This window comes from Solea solea, chromosome 17 (genome assembly GCF_958295425.1).
Source record: "Solea solea chromosome 17, fSolSol10.1, whole genome shotgun sequence".
NCBI classification, from domain to species: domain Eukaryota; kingdom Metazoa; phylum Chordata; class Actinopteri; order Pleuronectiformes; family Soleidae; genus Solea; species Solea solea.
The window spans coordinates 19787891-19806622 of NC_081150.1; the positions used below are offsets into that span (position 1 = coordinate 19787891).

At 40.0% G+C, this 18732-nt stretch overlaps 1 protein-coding gene across 1 annotated transcript; it reads right to left on the reverse strand.

Annotated features, from left to right (window-relative positions):
- Nucleotides 1-10314: 10314 nt before the first annotated feature.
- smpdl3a (sphingomyelin phosphodiesterase acid like 3A) lies at nt 10315-17744 on the reverse strand. The gene is made up of 8 exons (XM_058614345.1): nt 17551-17744; nt 16572-16785; nt 14518-14662; nt 14011-14107; nt 13774-13937; nt 12974-13154; nt 12560-12684; nt 10315-11972 (listed from the first exon to the last, which is right to left on the reverse strand). The coding sequence occupies exons 1-8, from the start codon at nt 17645-17647 to the stop codon at nt 11667-11669; spliced, it is 1329 nt and encodes a 442-aa protein (XP_058470328.1). The 5' UTR covers nt 17648-17744; the 3' UTR covers nt 10315-11666.
- Between the last annotated feature and the right edge of the window lie 988 nt (nt 17745-18732).

Sequence of the window (18732 nt, forward strand, 5' to 3'; positions counted from 1 at the left end):
ATTAATTAATTAAATAAATAAATAAAATAGATTTATCAGCCTTTTCTGTCTTTTTCTGAAAGGACCATTCCACTGAAATACACTGTAAAAAGATAACACACACAGTTAGTTAATGATGTTTTATCTTTAAAGCTGCACTGTGTGAGTTTCTTGTTTGTTTGTATACAGCAGGAGAGCAGGGGTGGGCGGGGACAACATGTGTATTATTATAATTATTATTATGCAAAAATAAAAAATTTTGATGGACATTTCTTTGTGGGGTTTGGTTTTGGGTCACATATTATTAAACCCCTGCACAGCTGCACACACACACACACACACACACATTTGCATAGCTTTTATAGTGAGGACACTTATAAACGTAAAACATTCTCGAGTCCCTTACTCTATCCTCAGCCATCACAACTAAGTGCCTAATCTACCCTAAAACCCTAATCTAATTCTAACCCTAATCCTAAAACCAGGTCTTAACCCTGAAAAAGAATTTTTTTTTTAGCAGTGTCAGAATGTGAGGACCAGCCAAAATGTCCTCACTTTCTCAAATGTCCTCACTCCCTTAGGTATATCCATTTTTTGGTCCTCATAAAGAAACCCATACAAGTACAGACACACACACACACACACACACACACAGTTTATTTAGTCAATAAAAACACTTGATTTTGAGCCAATTTAAATACACAAAATAATACAACAATATACAAATATTCAACTATAATTACATTTAAATAATAAATTAATAGATTTATTGTCGTAAAATAATAAATATAATGTATAAAATAATCTGACAGGATAAAACATGATGACGTCATGATAAAGTTGTTCTTCTCTGCCCCTGACTTTTATAATCTCTCTGAACACTTCTGTGAAATCAGATTATAAGATTATCATTTATTATTTCCACAAATTTTTTAGACAAAGGAAAAAGAAAAAAGAAAAAAGTCAAAGGTGTTAAATAGTAAGCATGATATCATAAACTCTATATATAGGCTAAAAAAACCTTGAAACTATATACATACTGTATATACATATCCAGTATATACACGTATAGTGATATAATCTGTGTGGTCAGAGTGGATTAAGAGTTCAGAGGAGAAAAAACTAAATCTGAATACAGGAGGTAAAACAGAGAGGCTCCCAGGAGAGGAGGGGGAGGAATTATAATTGTCTTCAGCTGTGATGCTGCTGTTGTTGCTGCTACTGTTGCTGCTGCTGTTGCTGCTGATGTTGTTGCTGCTGCTGCTGATGCTGCTACTGCTGATGTTGTTGCTACTGCTGATGTTGTTGCTGCTGCTGCTGATGTTGCTGATGCTGCTGATGTTGATGCTGTTGTTGCTGCTGCTGATGTTGTTGCTGCTGTTGCTGATGCTGCTGCTGTTACTGATGCTGTTGTTGCTGCTGCTGATGTTGTTGCAGCTGTTGCTGCTGACATTGTTGCTGCTGATGTTGCTGTTGCTGCTGCTGATGCTGTTGTTGCTGTTGTTGTTGTTGATGTTGTTGATGACGTTGTTGCTGCTGATGTTGTTGCTGCTGTTGTTGATGCTGTTGCTGTTGTTGATGCTGATGCTGTTGATGCTGCTGTTGTTGTTACTGCTGCTGCTGATGCTGTTGCTGCTGATGCTGTTGATGCTGTTGCTGCTGTTGATGCTGTTGCTGCTGCTGTTGTTGATGCTGATGCAGTTGATGCTGTTGATGCTGATGCAGTTGATGCTGATGCTGTTGTTGCTGTTGTTGATGCTGCAGTGAACTGAATGAAAAACAAAATCACCTCTGATTTCTGTTTGTGATTTCTCTGAATAGCTTCTTCAATTTGGATTTTTATCCTCCAAGGACTGGACGGCGGACGAACGACTGAGGAACGACTGAAGAAAGACTGATGAACTACTGATGATAACTGAGGAAAGACTGAGGAAAGACAGAGGAACGACTGAGGAACGACTGAGGAAAGACTGAGGAAAGACTGATGAACGACTGAGGAAAGACTGAGGAACGACTGATGAACGACTGAGGAAAGACTGATGAACGAATGATGAACGACTGATGAACTACTGAGGAAAGACTGATGAACGACTGATGAAAGACTGATGAACGACTGAGGAAAGACTGATGAACTACTGAGGAAAGACTGATGAACTACTGAGGAAAGACTGATGAACTACTGAGGAAAGACTGATGAACGACTGAGGAAAGACTGATGAACGACTGAGGAAAGACTGATTAACGACTGAGGAAAGACTGATGAATGACTGAGGAAAGACTGATTAACGACTGAGGAAAGACTGATGAATGACTGAGGAAAGACTGAGGAAAGACTGATGAACTACTGAGGAAAGACTGATGAACGACTGAGGAAAGACTGATGAACGACTGAGGAAAGACTGAGGAAAGACTGATGAACGACTGAGGAAAGACTGATGAACGACTGAGGAAAGACTGATTAACGACTGAGGAAAGACTGATGAACTACTGAGGAAAGACTGATGAACGAATGATGAACGACTGATGAACTACTGAGGAAAGACTGATGAACGACTGATGAAAGACTGATGAACGACTGAGGAAAGACTGATGAACTACTGAGGAAAGACTGATGAACTACTGATGAACTACTGAGGAAAGACTGATGAACGACTGAGGAAAGACTGATGAACGACTGAGGAAAGACTGATTAACGACTGAGGAAAGACTGATGAATGACTGAGGAAAGACTGATTAACGACTGAGGAAAGACTGATGAACGACTGAGGAAAGACTGAGGAAAGACTGAGGAAAGACTGATTAACGACTGAGGAAAGACTGATGAACGACTGAGGAAAGACTGAGGAAAGACTGATGAACTACTGAGGAAAGACTGATGAACGACTGAGGAAAGACTGATGAACGACTGAGGAAAGACTGAGGAAAGACTGATGAACGACTGAGGAAAGACTGATGAACGACTGAGGAAAGACTGATTAACGACTGAGGAAAGACTGATGAACTACTGAGGAAAGACTGATGAACGACTAAATGATAAATAAAAGTGGCAGTGAAAACAAACTGAACCCAAAAATACCAAGAGACAATGGCTCCCTCTGCTGGTCAATGTCAGGTAAATACAACTTATGTCTTATTTTATTTAATTTACTGTCATTATCATTATTTTTATTTTAAAAGTCTAGTTTCTGTCAGAATATAATTTCTGTTTTTATTCATCGCTTTGAAACGTTTATTATTTATTATTCATTATTTATTATTATTTTGAAAAGTCAAAACATCATCTGAGAACAAGGCAGTACTCCTCAATGACCAGCAGGTGGCAGCAATAACACAACTATGAACCCATGAACGTTCTCCTGTGATTTCAGCCCAAATCAAAGTTGTTGCCATAGTAACACATGGCCCTTTTTTTTTATATAAGAATTCGTTTTTAAGATATTTGAATGCACATTCATATGTAAAAAATAGAGTTTTTAACACATAATCTCCATAACATGTGGATTAAAAATGAAGATTTTCTTGTCTTGTTTCGCCTCCACCGAGCCGCAGCTTTGTATCGTTTCTCCACTGGATGTCGGAGCATGAGGTCAGTCCAGTGTTGATCAGGTGGAATGAACAGGGTTGTAACTGCAGTGATCAAAGGCGGCGGTCAAAGCCAGGCCACGCCCCCCGCCCCCCCTCTGACCCCTCCCACCTCTGGTAAAAAAAACCTGGCTGTGGTCAAACCCACTGACCCTCTGTCTTCTATTGTCTTTTATTGTGGCAGTCTCACTCCATACTACACTGTGTATCAGTGTTTATTTAGTCCAAACCAAGACAAGAGATCATTTCCTCACATTTGAGAAACTAAAACCAAGAAATATTTGATATTTTAATCCATAAATTACAATAAATGTCAACTTTATTTTAACTTTTCACTGTTTTAGGTCTTGTTTTTAGTGTAATTTAGTGTTGCTTTGTCGACTATAATTGGTGACAATTTTCTATCACAACGATTTATTCTATTATTTGTAAATTAGTCGCTACACGTTGAGGTTCACCCTCACTGAAAACACGGAGCTGCTGGTCTACTGCGTCCTCGTGTGGACAATTTGTATCACTAAAGTAAATCTGAACAAAGGACTTAAAACACAGAATGTCACAAAATAAGACTCATGTGAACTCAGTGATGGAGGCAGCAGTGGATCAACAACTCCCGTGTGCTGAGATGTAAAAATCCCTGATTTTCTCTATGGACTTTGGTGTGGGAGAGTGAGCAGTTTATAAAGTGGCAGAAACTGCAGTTTCCAGTCCTAAACAACTGTCTAATGGTCGAAAAAGCTGTAAATATTCAGTATTTCTAAGATATTTGCCGCATAAAAAAATATATATAGCACTTTAATATTTGACACTAGAGCAAATCAATTCAATTATTAGCTTAGAAACGTCCCTCGTTTTGTCGTTTATTAATGAGACTTTTGTTAGAAACGGAAGAATTCCAGAACACTCCTCCATCATGGCTGCCATCGTTTGGACCCATTCACAAACTCACACAATCAGGGGCTTTGTGTTTGGACACAATGGCTTCGCTCCAGTGGGAAACGTGTGACTGGTGTTAGTGGGTGAAACGTTTTAATTGGGGGAGCGTAGAGTTGAACCGTGCAGCTGGACCGAGGCCAGTCGCTGGCGTCTGTTCAAACTCATTTACACATGCATCATCCAAAATCAACCGGGTTTGTTCACACACAGACAGACAGACAGACAGACAGACAGAAAGCAGCTCCAGGCAGAGGCGGAGCTTCCTCCACCAGCACTTGTCACCTGTGTTTTACAATGGTTTACATTTGAAATCCACTGGACCCAGAAGCACCTATGACTGTTTATAACTATTACCATCCATCCATCCTCATGAGGGCCACAGGGGGCGCTGTGCCATCCACAACCATCCACTCACACACTCACACGCCTATAAGTGCCCTTTCACTACGTTTGAAATCACATCCGTTACTGAGTACAAAATGTTGGCCTGATGGTGAATGATGAGGACAGGTGAATGATGAGGACAGTTGACGACATGTGAGTGATGAGGACGTGAATGATGAGGACAGTTGAGGACAGGTGAATGATGAGGACAGTTGAGGACAGGTGAATGTTGAGGACAGTTGAGGACATGTGAATGATGAGGACAGTTGAGGACAGGTGAATTATGAGGACAGTTGAGTGATGAGGACAGATGAATGGTGAGGACAGTTATATGATGAGGACAGTTGAGGACAGTTGAGGACAGATGAATAATGAGGACAGGTGAATGACAGTTGAATGATGAGGACAGGGGAAAGACAGTTGAATAATGAGGACAGGTGAATGATGAGGACAAGTGAATGATGAGGACAGTTGAGGACAGGTGAATGATGAGGATAGGTGATTGATGAGGACAGTTGAGGACAGGTGAATGACAGTTGAATGATGAGGACAGTTGAGGACAGGTGAATGATGAGGACAGACAGACGAATGATGAGGACAGGTGGACAGGTGAATTCCCATGTCCTTTTTGCACGACACAAGAAAGAACCTTGTTAAAAACTAAGTAACTTTTACTCTGAGAACATTTTAAACAAGCTACTTTTTTACTTTAACTTGAGTACATTTTTAGACCAGTCGTTCTATTTGTACTTAAGTAAAACTGTAAAGAGTGGTACTTTTACTTTAACTTGAGTACATTTTTAGACCAGTCGTTCTATTTGTACTTAAGTAAAACTGTAAAGAGTGGTACTTTTACTTTAACTTGAGTACATTTTTAGACCAGTACTTCTATTTGTACTTAAGTAAAACTGTAAAGAGTGGTACTCTTACTTTAACTTGAGTACATTTTTAGACCAGTACTTCTATTTGTACTTAAGTAAAACTGCAAATAGTGGTACTTTTCCTTCAACTTGAGTCGAATATTTCAGTACTTTTTCCACCTCGCATTCATTTTGTCGAAGTCTAATCCGATAAGAATGTGTCTTTTCTTCTTCTTCTTTTGTTCAGCTCCTCCTGCTCTTTTTTTTTTCTGTTTGGTTTTTTTGGGGATGGATTCTGGTCCAACTTGGATCGGCCACCATGTGAGAGTGATGTCATCGGCGCGGCGCGGCGTGATTGGCCGTCGGAGGAACTGCCTATGGTGGGGCCACGCAGAGGAGACGAGAGGTTTTAGAGAGTAAAGTCCAATCTAATGTACTCACACACACACACACACACACACACACACACACACACACACACACACTCATGAAGGAGTCCATTCATGCTCGCTGACAAATTACTACTGAAGCGTGAGAATAAAGAGGCCACCCCAAACCCCATCCCCCACCCCCGCCCTCCGTCCTGTGTCTCTCTCTCTATTATGAGTGTGTGAGACTTGGGTGTGAGACAGAATCACAGCAGAGAGCAGAACGATGAAAGCATTATCATTATATTTCACTACTCTAAAATAACAACAGCTTTTCATTTCATTAACTTCCTCCAGTGTTTGGTCTCATGTGACAGAACTTTCCTAAAACTCAAACACATTGTGTGTTTAAACAGTGTTGTAATGTAACAAAGTACAAATACATTGTTACTGTACTTCAGTACAAAACTCTCGTACCACTACTTTACTTTGTTTATTTATATTTATATCAACTTTTTACTGTTACTCCCCTACATTTCCTCTAACTCTCTTTGTTACTCGTTACGACTAAATAAAATCAGAAGAAGAAGAAGAGTTGATATTATGGTCTGTATTCATATAGAGCTTTTCTCGTCTTGATGAACTGCTTTACACTTCAGTTTTCACCCATTCACAAGCTGCAACATGGGGTTGGGCAAAGAGTCTTTGCTCAAGGACACATGTAGAGGCAGGAATTAAACCCACAACCTTCCAGTTAAAAGACAACTCAACCTACCACTGACCCACCATGGCTCACTTTTTTTAAATACTTTTACTAAAACTTACGTAGATTTCATGTCAGAACATGACTTTTGATACTTAGTACAGAAATTGTCATAAACTTTAAGTACTTTTACTTTTAAGTAATATTATAAAAAAGTGACTTCAACTTCTACCAAAGTCATTTTCTCATACTTATACTTACTCAACTATTACTTTAAGTTTACTTTATGTAAATTTAAAGGATTTAAAGTATCTGAACAAAGAAAAGTGATTTGTTTCACTGGTGTAAAAATGACACCGTAGCTGCAACGATGAATCCATTATTAATCCATTTACTAAATGAATGGTCAACTTGTTTGATATTCGGTGATATATCGGTTTTTATAGTGATTTTTAAGAACAAAGACAAGTTCCTCAGATTTTTCAGCTTCTTAAAGGTAAATATTTCCTGGTTTCTTTCCTTTATATTAACAAAGAAATCATTCAGACTGAATCATTTTCGATTGTGGACCAGACAAGAACCACACACACACACACACACACACACACACACACACACACACCCACGCGCGCAGACACACACACCATGCATTCCCAAGCCCCTTAACCTAACCCTTAACTCAACTCTAACCCTAAAACCAAGTCTTAACCCTAAGAAAAAAGCCTTTTAAGTTGTGAGGACTCGTGAAAATGTCCTACTACTAAATGCACACACACACACACACACACACACAAGGCTGCTATTATTCTTAGGACAGGCTAAACAAAGTGTTATCCCTATTAAGGCCTCATTAGGACCAGGTTTTGGTCTCCATGAGGACTTGACAGGTCCTGACGAGGTCAGTGTTTGTGCCAGGAAAAAAAAAGGTACAAACAAAAGCACACACACACACACACACACAGAGATTCCTGCTCCCCAGGAGAGGGGAGCTGGACGGTGCTACTGTCCTGACAGTAATCCTCAGATTAACTGGTGGAGGGTCACCACTGGTCAGCCAACCGTCAGCCGCGGCCAGACACACGTCCCACTGCAACAAAGGCTGAAATGGATCTGCTGAAAAATCTGAGCGTCAGTCATCAGACACACGGACAGAGAGGAGACGCCTGGATCTCCTCTCTGTGACCTTCAGATCTGTGACCTGGTCTATGATCGCTCAATCCGCCAAACTTTCAACGAGGATTCAGGAAGACGGCGTTTGCGATTCTGACTATGGGCGATTCTGATTGGCTTTCAAGTTATGGAGCGCTCAGTATCTAACATTTGCCAGATTATAAAACTTCGGGAACGAGTTCCAGACGTCGGTTTGTTTTTCTTCAAAGCTACAAGGAGCCACCGCAGAGGGGCTGAAGAGCCACGTGAGGCTCTAGAGCCGCAGGTTGCAAACTCACATTTTTTCAGGTCTTATCCACACAGAAAGACGGCATTGTTTCAAGAAAAAACCCTTAAAATAAACTCCCTTAGCAAAATACAAATCAAAAAAAAATAAAAACACAAAGATCTTCACATATCTTTGGAAACTCAAGCAAATAAAAGGTGGAAAATTAACCTGAGAAAGACATTTTAGAAGTTTAGATTGTATCCGTCACGCAGTAAAAACAGGGAGGCGTCTGACATATGGTGCATCCAAAGCATTAAAGACCAAGAAGAACAAGGCCTGCGACATCAGACCAGATCCTGGTCTCTCTGTCCTGGATTCAGTCCAAAAATGAAGACACTGAAGAGGAAGAACCATGTCGAGTCCCCGACAGTAAACCAGAGCATGAGACGACTCAATCTGATGAAATTACTATTTCTTTACATTTTCACTATCGACACAAACACATCTGAGCAAAAAGAACTAAAAATCTGTTTTTATCAGATTGAGTTTGTGAAATGTGTCTCGTTTTAAACAAAAACAAAAGACTGTAAAAAAAAACAGTCTATTTTTGTGACTTCTGGACAATTATCACTAAAAAAAGAAAAAGATATACAATATAAAATGAATCATAACTCTCTACAAGATTAATCCTAACTTTGACGCTTACGTCCATATAAGGACAGCGATTTACAGAGGGTTAAATATAAGGTGAAGGAAGTTCAGCAAAAATTAGTTTGGGGACCCCAAATAAATCTCCCGCGACCCATCTGTGGGTCCCGACCCACTCTTTGGTTACGACAGGAGTTATTTTCCTGAGGAAAACCCAACATAGAGTCAAAGTAAATATTAATTTAAGTTATTTTTTTCATTACATTTCCACTTTTGTAGGTTATGGCACACAAAGCATTCTTGATTAAAGTTTGGCGTCTAAATCTTTGATAGTTTGATTCACGATTGTTCTAAATAACCCCCGTGGAGCTGTGGTGGGCGTGTCCCACACACACACACACTTTCTTTGGCAGGTTTGGAGCATTCAATAATAGCAGCGAACAGTGAGCGCAGAGATGGAATCAAAGGAGTGGGAGCTCTACTGCCGTTACCGTGGCAATCGAGTCCTCTCCATTGCCATGCTCACTACCAAACTACCAACCAACTCCTGTCTCCACGGTAACGTCCTGACGGGCACTGAGTGGAGAGAGACCAGGGTTGGTCGGGGACACAAGAGAAGAAAGATTTCAACAGTGCACACAGATTACTGATTTAATCCTTGAGGATCTGAAAGGAGAACGTTTTCAGACATTTTGTGTCCAAACATAGAGAGAAAGTCGTAAATTAAACATTTCACAAGGTGCTAGTTTCTAGTTTTCTCAATAACTTCAATAATGTGACTTGTTATACTTGTAACTTTTGGGTTGCCGTCCCCTCAGTAACAGTATTTGTTGTGATTAGAGCAGCGACTAACGAATGTTTCTCATCATCGATCAATCTGTCCGAGAATTTTCTCGATCCGTCGAGTGATCACTTGGTACATAAAAAGTCAGAAAACACAAAACGATTCAGCTTTAATGATTTCTTTGTTACATGGAGCAAAAGAAACCAGAACATATTCACATTTGAAGCTGAAAACAATCAGAAACTCTTGTTTTAATAATGAAAAAAGCCTCAAACCGATTAATCGTGACATTTGGACGAATGAAGGATTACCTTATCTTATCTTGAAAAGGCCTGAGAGCAAATTTCTTGTATTAAAACTGTTATTTTTGCTTCTGTAAGTGCAGGAAAGTGCAGCTGGAATGGAGGCAAACAGACACAGAGGGGGGAGGAGGGAGAGTCACATAGTTGAGATGGTGGCTGAGAAACGACAGAGTTTTTCTGGAAAGTTTGGACAAGAGAAGAATGAGATCAGGGCGGCACAGGAGGGGGGGGGGGTTGAAATTAAAGCGAGAAGGTCAGATGAGGTCAACTGCAGTTCCTTCGTTTCTCCTGCAGAGGCAAACAAGCCCCAACAACCTTTTTTCCTTTTTTACTGTGGTTCTTTTTAGGTTTGGTGTACAGCTACATGCACCTACGAAACAGACAAGAATGTTTGAATAAAAAGGTCTTTATTTGGTAGAAAAATAAGCAGAAAAATTACAAAAATGATTCCTATTTCCCCTGTTGTGTAGTATTATCATCATTATTATCATCATTATTATTATTATTGCACACGTTTGACAATCGCAAGTCCTGGAGTTAAAGACGACAGCTGCTCTGAGGCAAGAGAATCATCAACACCATCCGTAAATCTGCTCTTTTTTTCAGAGGATACAGAAGATAAAAAAAATGCTCAACCAGCATCAAGTGATTTTAAAGATTGGATACAATAAAACATTAGTGAAATAAGGAAAGATAAAAGAAAAAGACTCCTATGGAACAGATACCAGTTGGTTTTTTTTGAGGGTTTGAGGGTTGAGGGCAGCACTTCAGAGAGAGATTATGGGAACAAACCACGTGTCCATGTGGGCGGAGCCTTTCTGACACAAGACCACAAAACAATTATTTCCAGCAATCCTCGTAACCTCAGACACTTAGCAGCACGGAAAAATAATATATACATATACATTATTTCCACAGATTTAAGTATTAAACTGAGGATTATTGTTTAGAATAAATATGCGAAATCCCTGAGGAATTAAAACATCCAGACTATAAACGTGGGTAAATATAAGAGCTGGGTATTTTTCGAGCATTAAATGCGATTTGATTTGATTTGGTATCTTTCTTCAAATATTCTCAACCCCAGCGCATGAGAGCTAGTGGAGGCAAGGCAGGGTTTGCAATGTGTTGAGCTAAATGGCCACCGCTTACAAGATGCATTCAAAGAACGCTGGTAAATTTCAACTCTTCTGCTGGATCTACGGGGTGTTGAGTTCAGAGGAGAAGCTTCAAGGTGCATTCAAGAAGTCCACTAAATAACTGAGTAACCAAGTGAATCATCAAAATATCTTCTTTAGTAATCAATGAGTTAAAGAAAAAAGCATAGGGTAATAGAGTAATGTTACTATTTTATAAGAAATAAATTAATCAGAATAAGATGTTTGAGTTTTGTTTCGAGAAATAAACGGATTAATGCTCTTATTGCTCTAGTGGAAGTCACACATTCTCTCAGAATACATACTACTGGTGGGGAACCATTTTTTGTACATGATATAAGAGAATAGTTTTGTTTTGGAGAACTGGGCGGCATCTAATATTTAAAAACAAACACTTTGATCACATGAAACACCAGCTTGTAAAAGTATAAAATAGTCAAGATTAACAGGGAGGCAGATCATTGAAAACCTTTTGTCACAATTAAATGAGAATAAAAACGATTTAAAATGAATGTTAAAAAAAGTCCCCATCTAAATGCGACACCTGAGAGGAATAAGGCTCATTTTGCTCCAGTTTTCACTTTGCTACCATTTTCCCTGCGCGACACATTTGGAGTAGGACGTCTGGTCCAGGCACAGGACAGCGCACACCTGGTTCACCTTACAGTCTCCCTCACACATGATGCTGCCGTCATAGTTGACCATGAAGTTCCTGAAATACCGCTCAAAGGACTTGGTCTGCGGCAGCCTGAAGCTCAGGCCGAGCTGGAGCAGGCTCTGAGGCTGCAGGTCAGTCAGTCCAAAAGCCTCAGTCATGATATATTCAAGCCTCCAGTCAGGTCTTTGTTTCTCATTGGCTTCCGTCAGATTCAAATAGTACTGCCAGATATCCTTCAAAGCAAGAGAAAGGCACCAGAGGGGAGGGGGGGGGTGGAAGCAGGGAGTAAGCGGGGAGAAAAAGTATCTGAGACTCTATTGAATTCCAGAAACAGTTTTTGTGTGAAGACTGACACCGTGATGAATCACAAAGAGGGACGTCTTTGTTTTACTTTGAACAGTTTGAGTAGAGTGACTACATTTCTAGATTGATCTAAGTTGGTCCATATGCTTAGCGGTTTTCATTTCTCTCTGCTTATCTTTTGTTTTCTGGTTAAAATCCTACACAAACCTCTTAACAGCAACAGATGATTTTGAGATTTTTACAGGTTCATTTGATGGTTTAAGGGCAGAACATACTGATTCTGTGTGCTTTTATTCTTGTTGGGTTGTTTTGAACCGTATGGTTTAAAACAGCCAACAGAGGCTCCTGCAGCATCATTTTAATGTCCATATTTTTGGAATGAGACGTCCAAAAAAATCCTGCATGTACGTCCACGTCTATTTTTGTTGCAACTATGTTATTTGTAGCCAACCCAGACATTTTAATCAAGGCAACGCGATTCAGATATGATCCGATCGTGCGGCACGGAGCTTCTTACCAACACGCCGAAGTCCTCGGCTTCGTACAGGTACATGCGGAAAGCCGGGTTGTTGGAGTACGGCTCCATAACATGCTTGATCGGTGTAACAGCCGGGGACACAAACAGGGAATTCAGGGGTTTACCTGCAGATCAGACGGAAAACACAGATGACGATTGGGTTTTTACAAACCCGTGAATGCACAGACAAAAAAGGCTGTTTTTAAGCAGACAATAATTGATGAGCTCTGTCAGACTCAGACTATAATGCTATATAATATAATATATAATTGTCACCACATCTACTGACGACTCGTGCAGCAAAGAAAATAAGCATAGGGCCCAACATGGAGCCCTGTGGTACACCTCAGATTAATAAATAAACACCCAGACAACCAAACATTTTTAATTATACTTAAAAGAACCACTCGTTACCTTTCTGGTCCAAAAGCACCATGATGCTGTCGCGGTGGGTGTGGCCATAGAAATGACCCGCGACGACGTGACTGTATTTCCTGAAGATGGACACCAGCCTCTCGTTGTGCGTTTCTCTGATTGCAGTGATGTTTTTGACAAATGGCAGATACCCGACAGGTACGTGGGCTATGATGTACACCTGATGAAAGACACACGTCATGTTAGTTACTTACTTAGTTTGTAACCTTTTGATTCATGTGTGAATAAACAGGGTATGTAGGTAGGTATGATGTTCTGTGCACACTGTAAATATACTGACTTAAAGTCTCTGTAATGCAAATATGGTTTGATGATGTGATGTGAGGCTGCAGTAATACTGATAAGAGAGCCAGAGACTGTAGCTAAACCAGCCCTGTGTCGTAATGTTATGAGAATAAAGTCGCAATATTATAAGAATAAAGTTGTAATCCTCAGAGAATAAAATCGTAATATTATGAGAATAAAGTTGAAGTCTTTCGAGAATAAAGTTGTAATCTTTCATGAATAAAGTCGTAATATTATGAGAATAAAGTCGTAATTATTATTCAAGTAAAATCTCAGATGATCAGCTGTAACCTGTGTCACGATGAAGACCGCAGAGAATTTCATGAAGTTACATTTTGGTTTGTGCTTCACAAATAAAGAAATACGTAATCTTTTATCATCAGCTTTTGAAAAGATTGTAAAAGAAACTGAGTCTGTTTGGAAAGAAAAGAATCTCAAATCATCTCTTTAGTGGATATAAAGACACAGACAGTAAAAAATAAAAATAAAAAAACCTTCTCCAGGCTCTGAGCAGCTTTATCCAAAGTTTTCTCCAGCCATTGGAACTGTCCAGCAGGGTCCGTCATGTTGCTGGTGACTTTGTTGGGTCCATAGTAAAGGATGGTGTTGAGACTGACCACACGCAGACCAGGCTTCACCAGCTGGGAGTAGAAACCGCCTGCAGGAGCAAAAGAAAGCATGAAAACACAAACTTCAGTGACATGATCAGTCCGAACCTACGATCGCGTCACCTTGCGAGAGTGTGAGCAGAGCTTCTGTCTGCAGCCACGGCTTCCACAGCTCAGCAGCAGCCTTGTAGATGGCGTTGGTGGAGGTCGGCATCTGGTCCTAAAACATCCATGATGCAAACACAAACGGTTTTGGAGTAAATTCCTGGAATTAAATTGAGAATTTCACAAGAATATGGAACCGGATGATCAGCATGAAATCTGATGACCGAGAAATCTGTCAATTATTTTCTTGGATTCATCAATTAGTCATTTTTTTATCCAAGCAGGGGTGTCAAACATACGGCCCCGTGGGACAGAACCAGAAGGTCCAGCCCCAGTGCTCAGGATTAATATTTTGAGAACATTTCACACTTATCATGATGTGAAATACTCTATTTTTCAGTTCCAGATACCCGTGACTAAATATTCTGTGCCTTTGTAGACCCACTGTGATCTGTAGGTTGTGATGCACATGTGTGTAAATGGTAAACTTGATGAAATTACAATTATTAAACACTTAATCACTACCTGTGGCCAGTAGTCGTGGTTCCCCAGCGCAGGAAAGACCGTCAGGTTGGGGAAGTGTTGTCTGACGGTCTGGGTCATGTTACCGATCACCTGGATCACCGTCTCTGTGGAGAGGTCATCGACGTGGACGTGAGGTGGACTGTCACTGTGGGAGAGACAACAACAATAATAATAATAATAACAACAATAATAATAATAATCCTTGCAGCCCTAATCTAGATTAAATCCAGCTAACCTGTAGACTTGTAAACAGTGTTGCACAACATGGCGGCCAAGAGTATGAACATGAGCAGTAAAATAGGGGTAAAGATAATTATTTATGTCGATGGTTACAAAATATTCTCAAGATTTCCAAACTTTCTTTGTGGGAATATTGACAAACAGGGCTGGATCAGCTGATATTGCAGAAATAAAAAGACTTCCACGGAACAATGGAATTCCCCTTAAAAAAAGACCAGGAACAATAGAATAAAGCACAATAACTGAATTGTCCTTAAGCTTTAAAAACACGGGCTAATCTGATCATGTGTGCAGGTCTGTCTGACAGGAAGTGACTGTGCATACTGCAGTAACAGTTGGGTGCTCGTGCACAAACCACAGAGGATGCAATAATAAGTCGGTAAGAGGAAGTGATACTTTGTGATTTACTGACACACACACATGAATGAGAGAGAGATCACACACTTACAGTACAAGAAAACCCCTGTGACCCTGGAAACCGAAACAATATCACCAGTAAACGTGTGTGTCTGCAGGCTGTGAGGACACAACTTTAAAGGACTTTTTTTTAAGGGTTAAGAGATAAGAGTTAGGTTAAAGGTCAAGAATCTCCAGTGACTCTTATGGTGTCACAAGACTTGAAAACACATTTTTACTGTGTGATTTTTTTACTGTTTCACTTGCATTTGAATGTTTTCCACAGTTGCTTAAAAATCCAAGACAATTATGATGAATCAATCAGAGTCTCTTCCTGTTTGTGAGTTTGCGAGGAAGGTCACGAAAGAAAAGAGCAGAATGAGCCGAAAGTGATGTTAGACGCGAGCCACCGCCACAGCGGCCTCATGAATACCTGTGTACAAACACACGGCTAACAGGTCATTAGATATTTGTTCAACCTTCATTTTTGGAGAAAGTGACAGCCCTCTTACACACGCTATTTGTAGCGAAAGACGCAATGTCTCTGAACACAGTTGGATTCAGTGCTGGACTTTGTTATTTTGCTTTTTTTATACGTTACTATAATATTACAATGCTGACATTTCACTGCCTCTAAAAAAAAATGAAGGATGTGAATAAGTGTGTGTATGTGTTCTTGCATTTTTCTATTTGCTTACAACACTTTTCCACTACACGGTCCCGACACGACTTCATAGCTCCTCCTCCTCAACGTGGGCGGAGTTGTCATAGCACAGCTACGTGAAACTACACAAAGAAACAAACTAATGACTTGTAAAGCAGTTGTTTTTCGGTGAAACTGAATCATTAGAATCAGTCAATTTAAAAAGATTTGTTCACAGAATCGTTCAGTACTTCCTGACACAGTCACTGAACTGAAATACCACTGAACGGCTCACGATCGCCGGCTTTCAGCAGTGCTGTCACTAAATACATCAGACTCCTCTGTTAAATATTGACATTTTAGACATTTCCTTTGCTAAAAGTTGGAGATTAACGCACGTTTTTAGGTATTTCTAAGTCTTTTTTTAACTGGTCTTCAGTTTGTGTTCGCTTTCATTCTTGTGTCTGACGTCGCAATCACGACTCTTCAGTGACGACACCCTCTGACCAATCAGTGGCCGGCAGTCTGAAGATGTCCCATTTTAGTATCAGCTCAGCTCAGCTCAGAACCTCGTCAGAGCAGGAACTAAAACTAGTATCACTAATGGAAAAGCAAAAAAAACGTGCCGTGCTGAGGCGAGGCGAGTCGTGCCAGCACCATGTAGTGGAAAAGAGGCATTAGTTAGTAGATCAGTAAAATGTTGAGCTCGTTTATTCTGTTTTCAGTACATATCCTCTGTCCAACACCTCCCTCCCCTCCTCATCAGCGGACTGACCCGGTCCATATGATGAAGTCCTGCTGCTGTGTGAGCAGAGCCATGTTGGCGAAGGCAGACTGGATGAGGCGATACGGCGAGTCGCACAGGAAGTCGCCAAACAGGCCAGCGTTTTTGGTGGGGGCTCCTTTTGAGGAGAAGCAGACCTTGGTGGGATCCGCCGTCAGGTGGTAGGTCGGGTCCAGGTGGAGGTCAGTGATGTGCCAGAACCTGCCTGCATACAAGGAGATTAAAAACCCGAAAGTATTGTTTGAGAACAGTGAGATTAACATGAAATCTGAATGAGTGAAATAAAATACTTGTTTATTATTATGTGAATCACATGGTTAGCAACAAATGTTGTTAGACTTGTACAGTGTGTGTTCTCCGGCTCTCTTTAAGATGCTCAACAATAGTAAAATATATAATAATAGGTCAGTGGGCTTAATGTTATAATGTATATTTTTACTTATTGATACAAAATCTATATTTTATGATGAAAATTACAACTGAAGTTCTGTTTTTGATCCATAAATAGACACTTAAAATTAACACAGAACTGGAGATGACAACGTATAGCAGCAACACGTGCCCCAGATTTGAACACAGCACTATTTTTTCCCATTACTTAACTTCATTTAATGTGAAATAAAGAAACTTCCAATCAGTACTGATATAGGAAAACAAATAACGTCATAAAAATCGATAAAACCTTAATTAATCACAATATATGTATCTCACTACAAGAAAAAGTGATTCGGACAAGACTCCATTTAAAAATCTGTTCATTCTGAGTTCCTTCATTATTCGCAATGAAGCTGTATGTTTTTCAATTACTTTTTAAGAGTAGTATGAATCCACTAACTATTAGGGTAAATTCGGCGTTTATGGCATCTAGTTTCAAGCTCTTATTTTGGGTGGAAATGCTGAAATGATTCTCGCAGAAGCTAAACGAGGCGCTGTAAAAACGGAACTCTTTATTAGCGGGGATTCGGCTTACCTGTGCCCGACCGGAAGCTGCCTCCTGTCGGTGCCGCTGACAGCGGAGCAGCGCTGCACAGCAGCAGCAGCAGCACAATATACCAAAGTTGAGCCATGTTCTGTTTGTTGAAATGTGACAGTGCCGTGAATCACATAACACTTTTAAAAGCTACGAACGCTGACCACCGATGTGGGTCATTCCTCCGTGTCACAACCAGGAAGTAGAGTAATAAAAAACTGGTCACGTGACATTGTTGTTGTGTAGCTCAGAGAGGAAGCTGGGTTTTCCCTGAAATGACCAAACAAAGAGAAGAAGCTAAAGAATAACAGTTTAAAATGATGATTTATGGTATTGTATAAAGTAAACTTAAAGCAATACTTTACTAGTAAAGTCACTGAAGTCATTTTTTTTTTATAATATTACTATTATACAGTATATATATTATATTAAAAGTTTATGGCATTTACTGTACTTATGTATCAATTTTCTGATATGTACTAAAAGAAGTGAGGATTGAGCCATGGTGGCTCAGTGTTAGGGTGAGTTGTCCTTCAACTGGATAGCTGTGGGTTCAATTCCTGGCTCTGCTGATCTTTATATGCCATTGAGCAAAGACACTTAACCCTATGTTGCAGTGTGTGAATGTGAGTGAGTGAGTGTGTAAGTAAGTGTGTGTGTGAGTGTGAGTGAGTGAGTCAGTGTGTAAGTAAGTGAGTGAATGTGTAAGTAAGTGTGTGTGTGAGTAAGTGAGTGTGTAAGTAAGTGTGTGTGTGAGTGTGAGTTAGTGAGTGAGTGAGTGTGTGAGTGAGGGAATGAGTGTGTGTGTGAGTGAGCGAATGTGTCAGTAAGTGTGTGTGTGAGTAAGTGAGTGTGTAAGTGATTGAGTGAGCGTCTAGTTGATAGAAATATAAACAAAGTAAAGTAGAGATATGTGTATTTTGTACTGAAGTACAGTAACAAAGTATTTGTACGGTGTTACATTATAAACACTGATTATAATCCAGCAGCAGCAACATTAAGGGCAAGTTCTGGATTCAAGGTTGTTTATAATTTTTGTTAAATGAATACAGTAAATGACTTTTACTTATGTAATATTATAAAAGAAAAAGTGACTTTGACTTCTCCAAAAGTCATTTTCTGGTAACATTTAAGGTACTTTTATAAGACCAAAAATAGAATTCCAGCTGAGGAGGTGTCAGT

What these genes read in the sequence shown, in the direction of transcription:
- smpdl3a (XM_058614345.1), bottom strand. Translation starts at nt 17,647, where the DNA reads ATGGCTCAACTTTGGTATATTGTGCTGCTGCTGCTGCTGTGCAGCGCT. An exon ending in CAGCTTCCGGTCGGGCACAG is followed by an intron (nt 16,786 to 17,550) that starts GTAAGCCGAATC and finishes CCTTGTATGCAG; the next exon opens with GCAGGTTCTGGCACATCACT. An exon ending in GGTGCTTTTGGACCAGAAAG is followed by an intron (nt 12,685 to 12,973) that starts GTAACGAGTGGT and finishes TCTGATCTGCAG; the next exon opens with GTAAACCCCTGAATTCCCTG.